Source organism: Anolis sagrei, chromosome 3 (genome assembly GCF_037176765.1).
Source record: "Anolis sagrei isolate rAnoSag1 chromosome 3, rAnoSag1.mat, whole genome shotgun sequence".
Lineage (NCBI taxonomy): Eukaryota > Metazoa > Chordata > Lepidosauria > Squamata > Dactyloidae > Anolis > Anolis sagrei.
The window spans coordinates 10,393,207-10,408,635 of record NC_090023.1 but is presented as its reverse complement, the minus strand read 5'-3'; the positions used below and the strand labels follow the sequence as shown (position 1 = coordinate 10,408,635).

Sequence of the window (15,429 nt, the reverse complement as noted above, 5' to 3'; positions counted from 1 at the left end):
AACAATAAGCTTTGTTTAACAATAAACTTGTTCTCTTTGTTATTTTAAATCTGCCTCATCTCCATTGATTTTACGTTCGGTGCAGTCCACTCTACCAAAATCACCTCACAACGCAAATAGGGACAAACAGAGACTTTAATACCAGCGTCTCTATACATATTGGTGGCAGTTTAATTTAGCATTCTCGGAACTACCTTACAATTTTGGTGGCATTAATACTTCTTCGCAGGTGGGAAAAGGCAAAGAGACGCTCCAAGCAGTTTTGCCAGCCACACAATCAGGAGATGACAACTCAGGCTCCTCAGCCTGAAAATGGAGGAAAGCCCATGGCTATCATGTCTCCTCTCAGGCTTCTCTTCTTCCAGCTCTTTAAGCCGCTCCTCATAGGGCTTGTTCTCCAGACCCTTGATCATTTTAGTCGCCCTCCTCTGGACACATTCCAGTTTGCCAACTTTGATTGAAGTCATTTGTTTTAATAAGATTCGCTGTTCTTTATTGTTTCCACTGTAAGGTCGCTGTGGAATCCGGGTTTGCACCTTATATGCCTAGAATAAATAAATCCAAACAAGTCTTTTTCCACTCCTTTTCTAGAATGCCATATACGGAAGCCATAGAAGTTTTAAAAGGAGCTCGGGAAGACTTCATTTACAAACCAGAGGTATGTCGTTCTTAAATAATTTGGGAGTCCTTTGATAAGAGAGGGCCAAAGTTTCCTCTTCGCCACTGCCGTTCAGTTGTTAGACTGATCAACCTATTGTCTCTGATCTATTAGGAAACAGAGAATATGCTAGTGCAGTGTTTCTCAACATGGGGGTCAGGACCCCTGGGGGGGATCGCGAGGGGGTGTCAGAGGGGTCGCCGAAGACCATCAGAAAACGCAATATTTTCTGTTGGTCATGGGGGTCTCTGTGTGGGAAGTTTGGCCCAATTCTACCATTGGTGGGGTTCAGCGGGCTCTTTGATTGTAGGTGAACTATAAATCCCAGCAGCTACAACTCTCAAATATCAAGTCTATTTTCCCCAAATTCCACCAGAGTTGACATGTGGGCATATTGAGTATTCATGCCAAGTTTGGTCCAGATCCATCATTGTTTGATTCCACAGTGCTCTCTGGATGTAGGTGAACTACAACTCCCAAACTCAAGGTCTATGTCCACTAAACCCTTCCAGTATTTTCTGTTGGGTATGGGAGCTCTATGTGCCAAGCTTGGTACAATTCCATTGTTACTGGAGTTCAGAATGCTCTTTGATTATAGGTGAACAATAAATCCCAGCAACTACACTCCTATTTTCCCCAAATTTCACCAGTGTTGACATGTGGGCATAGTTTGGTCCAGATCCATCATTGTTTGAGTCCACAGTGCTCTCTGGATGTAGGTGAACTACAATTCCCAAACTCAAGGTCAATGTCCACCAAACCCTTCCAGTATTTTCTGTTGGTCATGCAAATTCTGTGTGCCAGGTTTGGTTGAATTCCATCATTGGTGGAGTTCAGAATGCTCTTTGATTGTAGATGAACTATAAATCCCAAATGTCAAAATCAATCCCCCCCCCTAACCCCAACAGTAGCAAAAAAAAATATATGGTTGGGGGGTCACCACAGCATGAGGAACTGTATTAAGGGGTCGCAGCATTAGGAAGGTTGAGAAACACTTAGTGCATAAAAATAGTTCTTCAGAAGTATTTTTCAGTGCTATATATACACACACACACATATATACACTCTCACATAAAACAACTTTTTAATTATGCACTCAAGAGACAAAATAAAATAGACTTTGGTAAAAAATAATATATTTTGTTTATTTATTATTTATTTATTTCCAGTGTTTCTATCCCGTTCCTTCTCAACCCCCGAAGGAGGACTCAGGACAGCTTACATTTGGCAGCAATTTGATGCCACTACATATAACAGAGCAATGATAACAATGAAAACAATAAGTAAAAACATTAATTAAAACAGTATTAAAAGCCGGCTTACAGCAAGGATTCGATGCTACTAATGCAAGTTAAAACATCATACAACAATACAAGATTAAAATACATATAGATAAAATACATATATACCAAATCGCCAAGGTAAAATCATGTTCAACTCAGTCCGCATATGTGGTCACTCACTTTGGTCTGTAACCAGTCTCATCATTATTTGTTCTGACCTCAGGTAAATTTCCAGACCACACGTTACTCCTTTCTTGATGGTAAACAATGCATCAGATGGTAGGTTCTTGTGGGTTTTTTCGGGCTATAGAGCCATGTTCTAGAGGCATTTCTCCTGACATTTCGCCTGCATCTATGGCAAGCATCCTCAGAGGTTGTGATGCTTGCCATAGATGCAGGCGAAATGTCAGGAGAAATGCCTCTAGAACATGGCTCTATAGCCCGAAAAAACCCACAAGAACCTAGTGATTCCAGCCATGAAAGCCTTCGACAATACATCAGATGGTACTTCAGTCCTTTTGCTGATGGAGTAAACATCCCTGCACAACCAAGACAATGTCTAGCTAGATCTTGGAGCTTCCGTAGAGCTCTTAAACTAGAAATCGTGATAATTGTTTCTGCTCTTTTCTCTTTATTCCCCTCTCCCAGTGGGGCCAGGATCTTCAAAGTGAACATGAGAAATACTTGTTGAAACACTGTGGTGAAATCCCCGTATTTATTTTCAACTATCCCTATGACCTGAAACCATTCTATATGCGGGACAACGAAGATGGTGTCCATCGCACGGTAAGAGCGTCCAATAAAATCTCTGTGCTGGATGTCACGTTGGCATTTGATTTCTTGTTTTCAAAATATTTCTGGAATGAAAGCAACCTTCCCTAAAGGCTTTCATGTCTGGAATCACTGGATTGTTGTAGGTTTTTTTGGGCTGTATGGCCATGGTCTAGAGGCATTCTCTCCTGATGTTTTGCCTGCATCTATGGCAAGCATCCTCACTACCCCTGGGTTGGCTTTACGCAGGTGCACATTTCTCTCTTTCACCCTCCATTCGTGCCTCTTCAAATTCTACAGCACTGCTGGTAACAGCTGACCTGAAGATGGAGCACTCAAGGGCCAGGACTTCCAAGTTCTCAGTGTCTATGCCAGAGTTTTTAAGGTTGGCTTTGAGCCCATCTTTAAATCTCTTTTCCTGTCCTCCAACATTCCGTTTTCCATTCTTGAGTTCGGAGTAGAGTATCTGCTTTGGGAGACGGTGGTCGGGCATCCGGACAATGTGGCTGGTCCAGCGGAGTTGATGGCGGAGGACCATCACTTCAATGCTGGTGGTCTTTGCTTCTTACAGCATGCTGACATTTGTCCGCTTGTCTTCCCAAGATATTTGCAGGATTTTTCGGAGGCAGCGCTGATGGAATCGTTCCAGGAGTTGCATGTGACGTCTGTAGACAGTCCAAGTCTTGCAGATGTATAACAGGGTTGTACTGCTTTATAAACAAGCACCTTGGTCTCCCTACGGATGTCCCAGTCCTCAAACACTCTGTGCTTCATTCAGAAAAATGCTGCACTCGCAGAGCTCAGGCAGTGTTGGATTTCAGTGTCAATGTTGACTTTTGTGGAGAGTTGGCTGCCACGGTAGCGGAAGTGGTCAACATTTTCTAATGTTACACCATTAAGCTGTATTTCTGGCATTGGAGAGGGATTTATTTACAGTATTTCCATACCACTTTTCTCACCCCTAGGTTTGGCTGGTGACTGCTGGAAGAGCACTTTGGTTTTCTCAATGTTCAATGACAGGCTGAGCTTCTTGTATGCTTCTGTGAAGGTGTTTAGAGTGGCTTGTAGGTATTCTTTTGAATGCATATGGCATATGTTCTGTATCAGGAACTAGAGCTGATGTGGTCTATCCAGTGCAATTTTCATCTAATCACCTCTCAACAAAAGATTGCTCCAGGTACTGTCAGGACATTATATGCTAATCAAGGTGGTCAGTTGAAACATTCACACCTAGCTCCAACAGACAAGAGTCCTTTGTCCCACCCTGGTCACTCCACAGATATATAAACCCTTTTTCCTAGTTCCAACAGACCTCACTACCTCTGAGGATGCTTGCCATAGATGCAGGCGAAACATCAGGAGAGAATGCCTCTAGACCCGAAAAAACCTACAACAACCCATGAGGAAGTTCTTCCTAATATTTAAGTCAGTGGTTTCCAACCTGTGCTCCGTGGATCACCAGTGGTCCACAAGAACTAAAATATGGTCCGCGGCCTCACTGTTAGTACACTGTAGCAATGAGAGCGATTGATCTCACAAAACCCTCTGATAGTGCTGAGGCTTGTTAAATATGGTTTTCTGTGGGTGAGCAGATGGCAACTACTGGGTGGCATATACTTACTTAGTCAGTTCCTCATTGTCCGAGTAGGATAGTCTTCCAAGATCGGTGTACTGGCGGTGGGTCCGTAGGTGACTGTGGAGCCCTATTCTTGATCTGCATGTTCTCCCACAGTGAGGGCATTGGTTTCCAGGTGGAAGGCGGTCCCATTCGGGGTTGGCTTAAAGTGCCTTCCTCTTAGCACCTTTCTCTCTTTTGCCCTCCATTCGTGCCTCTTCAAATTCTACAGCACTGCTGGTCACAGCTGACCTCCAGCTGGAGTGCTCAAGGGTCAGGGCTTTCCATTTCTCAGTGTCTATGCCAGAGTTTTTAAGGTTGGCTTTGAGCCCATCTTTCAATCTCTTTTCCTGCCCACCAACATTCCGTTTTCTGTTCTTGAGTTCGGAGTAGAGCAACTGCTTTGGGAGACGGTGGTCGGGCTTTCGGACAACGTAGCCAGCCCAGTGGAGTTGATGGCGGAGGACCATCGCTTCAATGCTGGTGGTCTTTGCTTCTTCCAGCATGCTGACATTTGTCCGCTTGTCCTCCCAAGAGATTTGCAGGATTTTTCGGAGGCAATATTGATGGAATCGTTCCAGGTGTTGCATGTGACGTCTGTAGATAGTCCACATCTCGCAGGCATATAGCAGGGTTGGGAGGACAATAGGTTTATAAACAAGCACCCTGGTATCCCTCCGGATGTCCTGGTCCTCAAACACTCTGTGCTTCATTCAGAAAAATGCTGCACTCGCAGAGCTCAGGCAGTGTTGTATTTCAGTGTCAATGTTGAGTTTTGTGAAGAGGTAGTTGCCAAGGTTGCAGAAATGGTCAACATTTTCTAACATTACACCATTAAACTATATTTCTGGCATTAGAGAGGGATTGGCTGGTGACTGCTGGAAGAGCACTTTGGTTTTCTCAATGTTCAATGACAGGCCGAGCTTCTTGTATGCTTCTGCGAAGGTGTTTAGAGTGGCTTGTAGGTCTTCTTCTGAATGCATATGACATATGTTCTGTATCAGAAACTAGAGCTGATGTGGTCTATCCAGTGCAATTTTATGAATCAGCACCCCAAATAACCAAACCGAATCTAAAGTTGACCAACAACTCATTCCTAACTCTTTTGGTACTAATGTTGGAGAATGCTCCTTGATTAAAGTAGTCCCTGGTCAAGTAGTCCCTGGTCAAAAGAGGTTTGGGAACCACTGGTTTAGGTAGAATATCTTTTCCTGCAATTCGAATCCATCGCTTTGTGTCCGACTCCCTAAAGCAGCAAAAGTGCTGGTTTTAGCCTATAAAGCTCTACATGGTGTTGGTCCAACTTACCTATCCAAATGTATCTCTCCTTATGAAACATCTAGGATGTTAAGATTTTCTGGGGAGGCCCTGCTCTCGCTCCCACCTTCTTTGCAGGTGCGTCTGGTGGGGACGAGAGGCAGGGCCTTCTCAGCGGTGGCCCCTCGACTGTGGAACACCCTGCCTAGAGATATAAGATTGGCTCCCTCTCTCCTAGCTTTTCGAAAAAAGATGAAAACCTGGCTTTTTGAGCAGGCCTTCCCAAATACGGCATAGGTATACGAAATCATGGAACTACTTGATGATGTAATTGAATAATTACTTGACATGGAGATGCTCATGATAATGTTTTAAGACTTTGTACGGTTTTTTATTTTTATATTGTATGCTAATGTTTTTAACAGTATTTTATAATTGTTTTATTTGTTATAATTGTTGAGGCATCAAATGGTTGACAATTGTGAGCTGCTCCGAGTCGCCTCCGGGCTGAGAGTATATATAAATATGGTTAATTAATTAATTAATTAATTAACTTCACTTGTATACCACTCATCTCAGCCCTCAGGCAACTCAGAGCAGTTAACAACCAATTCAACAGTACAAAACAGATCATTAATCAATTAAAACAGCAATATCAATTAATTCACATCAAAACATCAATACAACAATACAACAAAATAACAATCCAGCACGTCTCATCAATAGAATCAGCATCCCCTCTCATTGTCCATTAATCCATATTCCAATAATCAATCAATTGCACTGCTTAGTTGAAAGCCTGTTCGAAGAGCCAGGTCTTCACTCTCTTCCTGAATGCCAGATAGGAGGGGGCCGATCTGATGTCTGTAGGAAGGGCTGATGTCTGTTCCACAGCCGAGGGGCCACCACTGAGAAGGCCCTGTCTCTCATCCCCGCCAGGCGTGCTTGTGAGGCCGGACGATCTTAACGTCCTAACTGGTTCATAGGAGGAGATGCGTTTGGACAGATAGGTCGGGCCAGAACACTTTGAATTGTTCCTGGTAGCAAATTGGCAGCCAGTGGAGCTAGCGCAACAGAGGAGTTGTATGCTCCCGCTCCTGTTAGCAACCTGGCTGCCGATCGTTGGACCATTTGAAGCTTCCGAGCAGTCTTCAGAGGCAACCCCACGTAGAGAGCGTTGCAGTAGTCTAAACGGGATGTAACTAGAGCATGGACTACCATGGCCAAGTCAGACTTCCCAAGGTATTGGCGCAGCTGGCGCACACATGATTGAGTATCCCTTCCAACTATTTTCCCCCTTTCCTTTCAGGTTGCAGCAGTTGATCTTCTGGTACCAGGAGTCGGGGAGCTTTGCGGAGGCAGCTTGAGAGAAGACCGGTTGGATTTTCTCCAGTCCCGCCTTCAGAGGTCAAAAGAACGTCTGCCACTTTGCGCCTGATTTGGAGGGAGGACGGGGACAGGGGACGTGCTGACAGTTGGTCCAGAGAGGTTTGCTAAGGACACCAGTAATTAGAGTGGAAAAGAGGGAGGGCACTCAGACGGAACAGATGCTTCCTTGGGGATGGGTTCCTTGATGTTCCCGCCGCCTGCGTGTAATCTCTTTAAAGCACCAGGTTCCCTCCTCCTCGAAATTTGCTCCCTTCGACAAAACACTAATGCAGAAGAATGCTGAGAAAGGTGTTCCTTTCTCACAGATAAATTTGGATTAGGGAGTGGGGGAGCTGCTTGGATACAATGGAATGAGAAACCTTGGTTTGCTATTTTACAAGACCGGTTCTCAGTTCACTTTGGGTACTATGTGTAGGGAGGAAAGCTTTTGTGTTGACTCACCCATAAGACATAAATGGCTGCAAAAAGGAATCCCAGCTGTTGGTTTTGTTGGAGTGGGTGAGAAAAACTAGTAGTGTGGTCATCAGGAAAAAAATAAATTTTTGGCAGCACAGAAGGGCCAGAGGGTGACAAGGCCAGCCTTTTCCTATCTGAATGAGGTTTATCTCTAACCTTTTACTCCAATATTTTCCAAAGTTTGCAATTATGCTATTCCTCTGACTTGAGTCTGTTGTTCCAATTGCAAGCCCCATTCTCATATCATGTTAGTGGCATATAATGGGAGTTCACATCTGTTTGTTATCAAACTTGGTGTCTTCTTTCCCTTCCACTCAACTACCCAAGATTGTCCCACAACTTACCATTTAGCCACTACATACGATGGTCATTCTGTTCCTGGTGCAGAACAGGACAATAGATGAATAAGATATGTCCCTACAGTCAGATACAGAATCATTACTGTATATACTCATGTATAAGTCTAAACATTTTGGTCAAAATTGATCCCAAAAGCCTGGGTTTACTTACCCATGGGCAAGTACTGTATCTTAACGGATATTAAAACAGGAACAATTTCTAAGTCAGGTGAAGAAAGAGGAAAATGGGGGACAATGCCTGGCTCGAGAGCAGTACGTGTGAAAAACATCTTGGAGTCCTCGTGGACAACATGTTAAACATGAGCCAACAATGTGATGTGGCGGCAAAAAAAGCCAATGGGATTTTGGGCTGCATCAATAGGACCATAGTGTCTAGATCTAGGGAAGCAATGCTACTCCTCTATTCCGCTTTGGTTAGACCACACCTGGAATATTGTGTCCAATTCTGGGCACCACAATTCAAGAGAGATATTGATAAACTGGAATGTGTCCAAAGGAGGGTGACTAAAATGATCAAGGGTCTGGAGAACAATCCCTATGAGGAGTGGCTTAAGGAGCTGGGCATGTTTAGCCTGAAGAAGAGAAGGCTGAGAGGAGACATGATAGCCATGTATAAATACATGAGAGGAAGACATAGGGAGGAGGGAGCAATTTTGTTTTCTGCTGCCCTGCAGACTAGAACACAGAGCAATGGCTTCAAATTACAAGAAAGGAGATTCCATCTGAACATGAGGAAGAACTTCTTACTGTGAGAGTCGTTCAGCAGTGGAACTCTCTGCCCCGGAGTGTAGTGGAGGCTCCTTCTTTGGAAGCTTTTAAACAGAGGCTAGATGGCCATCTGTCAGGGGTGCTTTGAATGCTATTTTCCTGCTTCTTGGCAGAATGGGGTTGGACTGGATGGCCCATGAGGTTTCCTCCAACTCTATGATTCTATGATTTCATATTTTGTGCTATGATGGACCATGAGACCTTTGCCACTTTATCTTGCAATAAGTGAATAGAAGCACTGCTCTAGAATTGGTCACCATTGCACTTCTACTAAGAAACGTTTCTTTTGTTGATTCCACAGGTTGGGACTCGAAGACACTTATCAATGGTAAGACACATCAAAGTACTACTTGTCACTATGTTGACGCATATTTAGTTATTTACCATATTTGTATACCGCGCTTCTCAGCCTGAAGGCGACTCAGGGCGGTTCACAGTTAGCAACAATTGATGCCTCATATTTAGAGACCATCCAAATGGAATTGATTTGCCCAACCAGTTTGTTAATACCAGGTGATGAAAGAGAAACAGACTCTTCTTCAAAGTCTTTGGGTGGAAGCAGTTAGGTTTCTAGCAGTTCCTCTTATTTCCTGCACCAATCGAAGCTAAACATAGATATATATTTCACTGCCTTTTTAAAGTATTTACCCAAAAAGTCCTAATTTCTTTTCAAAGGAGATAAAAAGAACTGCATCTATACCTCACTACCTCTGAGAATGCTTGCCATAGATGCAGGCAAAACGTCAGGAGAAAATGCCCCTAGAACATGGCCATATAGCCCGAAAAAAGCCTACAACAACCCAAAAAATAATTTATTTTCCAATCTGAATATAGTTGGACCTCAATTTTCTCAGATGTATTTTTTGTGGATTGGATTATTCGCAAGTGTGCCATCAATAATTAAACAGGAATTTGGGGGGAGGGAGGGGAGATTTATGATCTGCTGTAGAAAATTGCTGATTACATCCAAAAATGTAAAGAAAACTTTATAAAAAGTTTAATAGGTCATAAATTCATAAAATATATCTACTGTACCTTGTTGCGCTAAGTGTACTTCAGTCAAGTCTAAGACACAATAACAGTGCACCCAGGCAAGAGGAAAAAACAGAAAAACTTTACTCTTATCAGCAGAGTTAAAACATAAACTTGCAATGTTACAAATAGTGCAACAAACTTACATAGTCTTTGTAAGCAATACAGAATTATTTTATTTCAAAGTTTTATATACCGAGCTTCTCACCTCATAAGAGGGACTCAGCCCGGTTTCCAACCATAAAAACACATACAATCGGTAAAATATCAAAATACACATTACAATAAAACATTAAAAAAGCACATATATTTAAAACTACAGTGGTCAGTCGTCATACTAAAATCGAATATACACCGTCTTCCATCCAGATCATTGTCTCATTCTTTGAAAGCCTGTCTCCATAATCACGACTTCACCTGTTTCCTGAATGTCAGGATTGTTGGGGCGGTTCTAACCTCTGGCGGGAGAGAGTTCCAGAGTCGCGGGGCCACTACCGAGAAGGCCCTGTCCCTCGTCCCCACCAGCCGCGCTTGTGAGGCCGGCGGGACCGAGAGCAGGGCCCCTCCAGACGATCTTAGTAATCTTGATGGTTCGTATGGGAAAATACGTTCGGAGAGGTAAACCGGGCCGGAGTCGTTTAGGGCTTTATAGGTTAACACCAGCACTTTGATAAGGCTTCTTCATCTCCATCCAAATGAGAGAGCGGTAGAAATGGTTGAGCAAAATGTCTGAGCAAAGGCTCCTCGGAGCAAAAGCTGAACTGTATTCTAAAAACCATACAGTTATACCTCACCGGGTGGGGTCCAAACTCATTAGTTGACCTACATTAGCAGCTGCACGTCATAATTAATAGCATAAGGTTTTCTTTAACACACACACACACTTGATCCTGTTACGACTTACTGTAACATGCCTTTCTTTGTCTGCTAAATACAGTCAACAATATTCAGGTTTGGAGGACTTACAGGTATTTGAGTTTTCCCCACTTTTGTGGAAGCACTGCATACCTATACCTTGTGGAAAAAGCAAATCTTTTCAGCATCATCAGGCTTAGGAAATGAATGTCTTGGAAATGAATTAATACTTTGTCATTGCCTAAGTGGCAAAATGTTCAGTCTAGGTTGTTTGAAGGACAGACCCATATTGGACTTCAGTTTTGATGAGTGAGGAGCTTTGCCTGGGCTTTTTTAGAATCAAAGCTCAGCTGCTGTTAACAAAACTCCATTATACATTAGATCTCATCGGGCAACTTTGTTCCACTTGATTTCCTGCTCTTCATAACGGCCAAAGTCAAACTTCAAGGTGGATGGAGAATTAGCCTTAGTCTTTGAATCTGCCCTGTTGACATGAAGTTGCGCTGGAGGACTTAGAGATTCCTAATGAGAACATTTCAATCAAATCCATGAAGTAACTGAATCTGCAAAAGTCAGACCCACAAATGTGGACGGTCAATGGTTCAAAGCCTGCAAAAGTTAACCAGTTCAGAGCTTCTCTGCTGAGTCTCCAGGACAGTGTTCGTCACATTTCATAAATGGCACAAGATCCATTACGAAAACAGGGAGATTTGGTGCTAAAAGCATCCTTCATGCTTTCCAAGAAGGTTGTCCATTAATTTGTCTCAACTCAGCAGACATGATGGCTGCATATTTAGGAAGTAGGTCAGCAAGCAAGTAAATATTACTTGTAAGCCACCTCAAGTTCTTTTGGGAAGATGGGGTGAGATATAAATACAATTATCATCATCATCATCTACGCAGGAAATGTTGTTTCCTACAGACCCAAAAATATCATATATGAATTTTGTTCAGAATTAAGTCTTAAACTGCAAATCGTTTTTCAAAGACTTTCTTATGATGGGGAAAATTGCTCAGATTAGTTATTGCTTCCTTCAAGGAGAAAATCAGCAAAGAATAGCACTGCTAGACTAGTCCTGGTTAATGCAGACTATAATAATAACATATTATTATATGGCACAGTAGGTTAAACCCTTGTTAAACCCAGCAGGACTAAAGACCGACAGATTGTAGGTTTGAATCCAGGGAGAGTGTGGGTGAGCTCCCTCTGTCAGCTCCAGCTCCCCGTGCGGGGACATGAGAGAAGCCTCCCACAAGAATGGTAAAAAATCAAAATACCTGGGAGTCCCCTGGGCAACGTCCTTGCAGACGGCCAATTATCTCACACCAGAAGTGACTTGCAGTTTCTCAAGTCACTTCTGACATAATAAAAATAATAATAACAACATAGAAGAAATACTAATAACTAAAATTCAAAAACCAGTTTATTATTATTATTATTATTATTATTATTATTATTAATTCTATTATATTTTGTACCCCATTGTGAACCCTGGGAAGAGGTAGGTAATATATTATTACATTGTTGTTGTTACCTGTCTCTCCTCAAGGTACAATTTTAAAAAAATATATAATAGATAGCTAAAAACATAAAACCATTTAAAGTTTTAAATGCTTTAAATATCCATCTGTCAGGGGTGCTTTGAATGAAATTTTCCTGCTTCATGGCAGAAGGGGATTGGACTGGATGGCTCACAAGGGCTCTTCCAACTCAGTGATTCTATAATTCTATAAAGCACTAGCCATCCCCTGCCAGGCGTTGCTGTGGCCCAGTCTGGTGATTTGGAAAATAAAGTAATGAGAAAGTGTTGGTTTCTAATATTTGTAATTTCTTTATGCTTTTGGGTAAACAGTATTTCTTGTTGGGTTGTTATAGGTTTTTCGGGCTGTATCGCCATGTTCTAGAAGCATTCTCTCTTGACGTTTCTCCTGCCTTGTTGTTTCTTTGTCAGTGTTGATATAGAGATTGTCTGGTTTGCCTAATCTCAAACATGTAGCATATAATTGTCCTTCTTTAGCAGTCCCTTTCAAATCTATGATACTGTATCTGTTATATACGTGTTTGTGTATCATATATATCTATCTATATCTATGGCTTGATGGCTCTTTGTCAGGAGGGCTTTAATTATGTTTTCTTGCCTCGGTGAAGAGAGTCGGAATGGATGGCCTTAAGGAAGCATTTCTCAACCTGGGAGTCGGGGGGGGGGGGGTCAGAAGGGTCTGTTGGTCATGGGGGTTCTGGTGAGAAGTTTGGTCCAATGCTATCATTGGTGGGGTTAAGAATGTTCTTTGATTGTAGGTGAACTATAAATCCCAGTAACTACAACTCCCAAATGTCAAGGTCTATTTCCCCCAAATTCCATCTATGTTCATATTTGGGCATGTTGAGTATTTGTGCCAACTTTGGTCTGGATCCTTCATTGTTTGAGTCCACAGTGCTCTCTGGAGATAGGTGAACTACAACTCCAAAACTCAAGGTCAGTGCCCACCAAACTCTTATAGTGTTTTCTGTTGGTCATGGGAGTCCTGTGTGCCAAGTTTGGCTCAATTCAATCATTGGTGGAGTTTAGAATGCTCTTTGATTGTAGGTGAACTATAAATCCCAGCAACTACAACTCCCAAATGACAAAATCATTTTTTGAGTGATAGTCACTCCTTGGGTTAGTAGATATCTTGTGGCCAAGTTTGGTGGCAATTCGTCAGGCAGATTTTGAATTATAACACTCAAAACGAACAAAGCATTTATAGATAGATAGATGATAGATAGATAGATAGATAGATAGATAGATAGATAGATAGATAGATTCAGACTAGAAACACAACGATAGGTTTAAACACACACATTAAAATCATCCATACTTGGAAACATAGTTTCCGAATTCATAGTTTTGAATTGACTTGGTAGAGATAGGTCTTGAATGCTATTTTAAAATTCAGACAATGTGTTTGGCTTTTGGAGCTCTTCTGGCAGGTCATTCCACAGTTTAGGGGCAATGAAAAATTCCTCTGGTTGCCAGTTTCTAATCCAGTCTTGGACACTAAGAAGACAATCGTGAAGTCAAAAAAGTTGAGGTTATGCAGAAAAAAAATGGAAAAAAATGTAAAATGTGATAGTGGAGTTTCAATGAGAAGGGATTTATGGAAAATATGCATTTTGTTTTGCCTTCCAGGTATCTAGAGCTGCGTCAGTTTGGATCCACACCTCATGGCGGGTTTGGAATGGGCTTTGAGCGTTACCTCCGTTGCATTTTGGGAGTCGAAAACATCAAAGACGTCATCCCGTTCCCTCGATACCTTCGCTCCTGCATCTTGTAGCATTTGCCTTGTTTCCTGAGGATGGGACTCCCTCGTTTTTCTGAATTCATGGCATGGAAAGATGGCAGAAATGCAACGCTGTTGGGAAGACAGTTGAATCCTCCGATTTTATCTTTCAAGCTTGGACAATCTTGTGGTCATCTTTGTTCAATTTTTGAAATTCAGGCTAGTTTTGTATTATATTCATGTACAGATTTTTTTCAAAACCTGTTCTTTGCTGGCTCTGAAAATCAATTGACCCTTTGCTGGAGTGAATAAACTTCACTGGGAATGTATTTATTTACCAGATTTTTCCCCCTTGGCTTTGATGACTCTGAAGCAGGAATGATAAGAAGCATAATAAGGTGATCACAGAACACTGTAAATATCAGAAGAGCTGTCAGAGAGTTACACACTTATGGCTATTTTTGTGATACGATGGTTTGCTTTGGAAAGTAATGATAAGAGGGAGTCCCCATCTCACACAAACACACACCCTTCGAAAATCAGGTCAAGCTTAAATGGGTAATTGAAAGTGACACTCCTTTGTTACACATCAGAAAGGTTTTAATATGTTGTTGTTCCAAACTGTGAGAGCAGATGTGTCAATCTTGCACAAGATAAATTGCAGATGGGCAAATCTGGGTCAAGATATTGGTGTGAATGTAGGGTGAGGTTTTAACTCTTAATAGCCTCCAATGCACAAAAAGCATATTCTTCTCCCTTCACTTGCATCCCTTTACTCCATCAGGGCTTTTACCCAATCAAGGTATTAAACATGGAACTGCTTAATCCATATATCTGGTGATCTCAGCAGGTCAGGAGACCCTGATGGCGCAGTGGGTTGAACCCCTGTGCCGGCAGGACTGAAGACCAACAGGTTGCAGGTTCGAATCCAGGGAGAGGCAGATGAGCTCCCTCTATCAGCTCCAGCTCCTCATGCGGGGACATGAGAGAAGCCTCCCACAAGGATGATAAAACATCAAATCATCTGGGCGTCCCCTAGGCAACATCCTTGCAGACGGCCAATTCTCTCACGCAGAAGCAACTTGCAGTTTCTCAAGATGCTCCTGACACGACAAAAAAAAAAAAAAGCAGGATAGGCAAAAGATATAAAGTTCTTCTCATACCTCCCTAGGTCTCATAATGTTCTCATAATGAATTTGGTCCTCCATACCTGTTCTGTTGCGCGCTGGGCCTGTAAAGAATTTCCTTTGGAATAGGACGTGCAAATTTGCCCAGTGGGAAGCCAGGGGGCCCAAGGAGAAGTTCTCAGAGGTTTTCCACCACAAATGATCTTTAGATGGCTTGTAAAGTATAACTAAGTCCTTTATTAATGAACAATCAAACAGAAAATTCTCTTGTCTTCAGAAAGTTAAACAGATGATTCCAGGCTTTAATGCAACTGGTGGCTTCCTAATCTTGTCCACGAAGGACCCGCAATTGTCTTCAAAAACTGATTCTTTACTTTTAAAGGAAAATCCCCTTTTTAACTTATCCCAGGCTGACTGTAATCTAATCCTCACTGATGTGGGCTCCACTACCGGGTCGAACTACATCTCGAACGCCGTGGACCTACCAGTAAGGCAGTAGACTCTCCAGCCAGAGTTCTTTGGTCTTTAGGGCTGTTCTCTGGAAATCTTTGGATGCTCTTAAGACTGTTTTCCCCCGGAAAGTCTTAAGGGTTGAAGC

The 15,429-nt window shown here is 42.4% G+C and overlaps 1 protein-coding gene across 1 annotated transcript in view; it reads left to right on the top strand.

Moving 5' to 3' along the window:
* NARS2 (asparaginyl-tRNA synthetase 2, mitochondrial) overlaps window positions 1-14,033 on the top strand; it is a 79,797-nt gene extending 65,764 nt beyond the window's left edge. Inside the window, exons 11-15 of the mRNA XM_060771216.2 lie at window positions 592-658; window positions 2,590-2,727; window positions 6,894-6,991; window positions 8,858-8,884; window positions 13,614-14,033. Of these exons, the coding sequence (XP_060627199.2) occupies window positions 592-658; window positions 2,590-2,727; window positions 6,894-6,991; window positions 8,858-8,884; window positions 13,614-13,758 (475 nt within the window). The 3' untranslated portion in view covers window positions 13,759-14,033. The remainder of the gene's footprint in view (window positions 1-591; window positions 659-2,589; window positions 2,728-6,893; window positions 6,992-8,857; window positions 8,885-13,613) is intronic.
* Window positions 14,034-15,429: the final 1,396 nt, after the last annotated feature.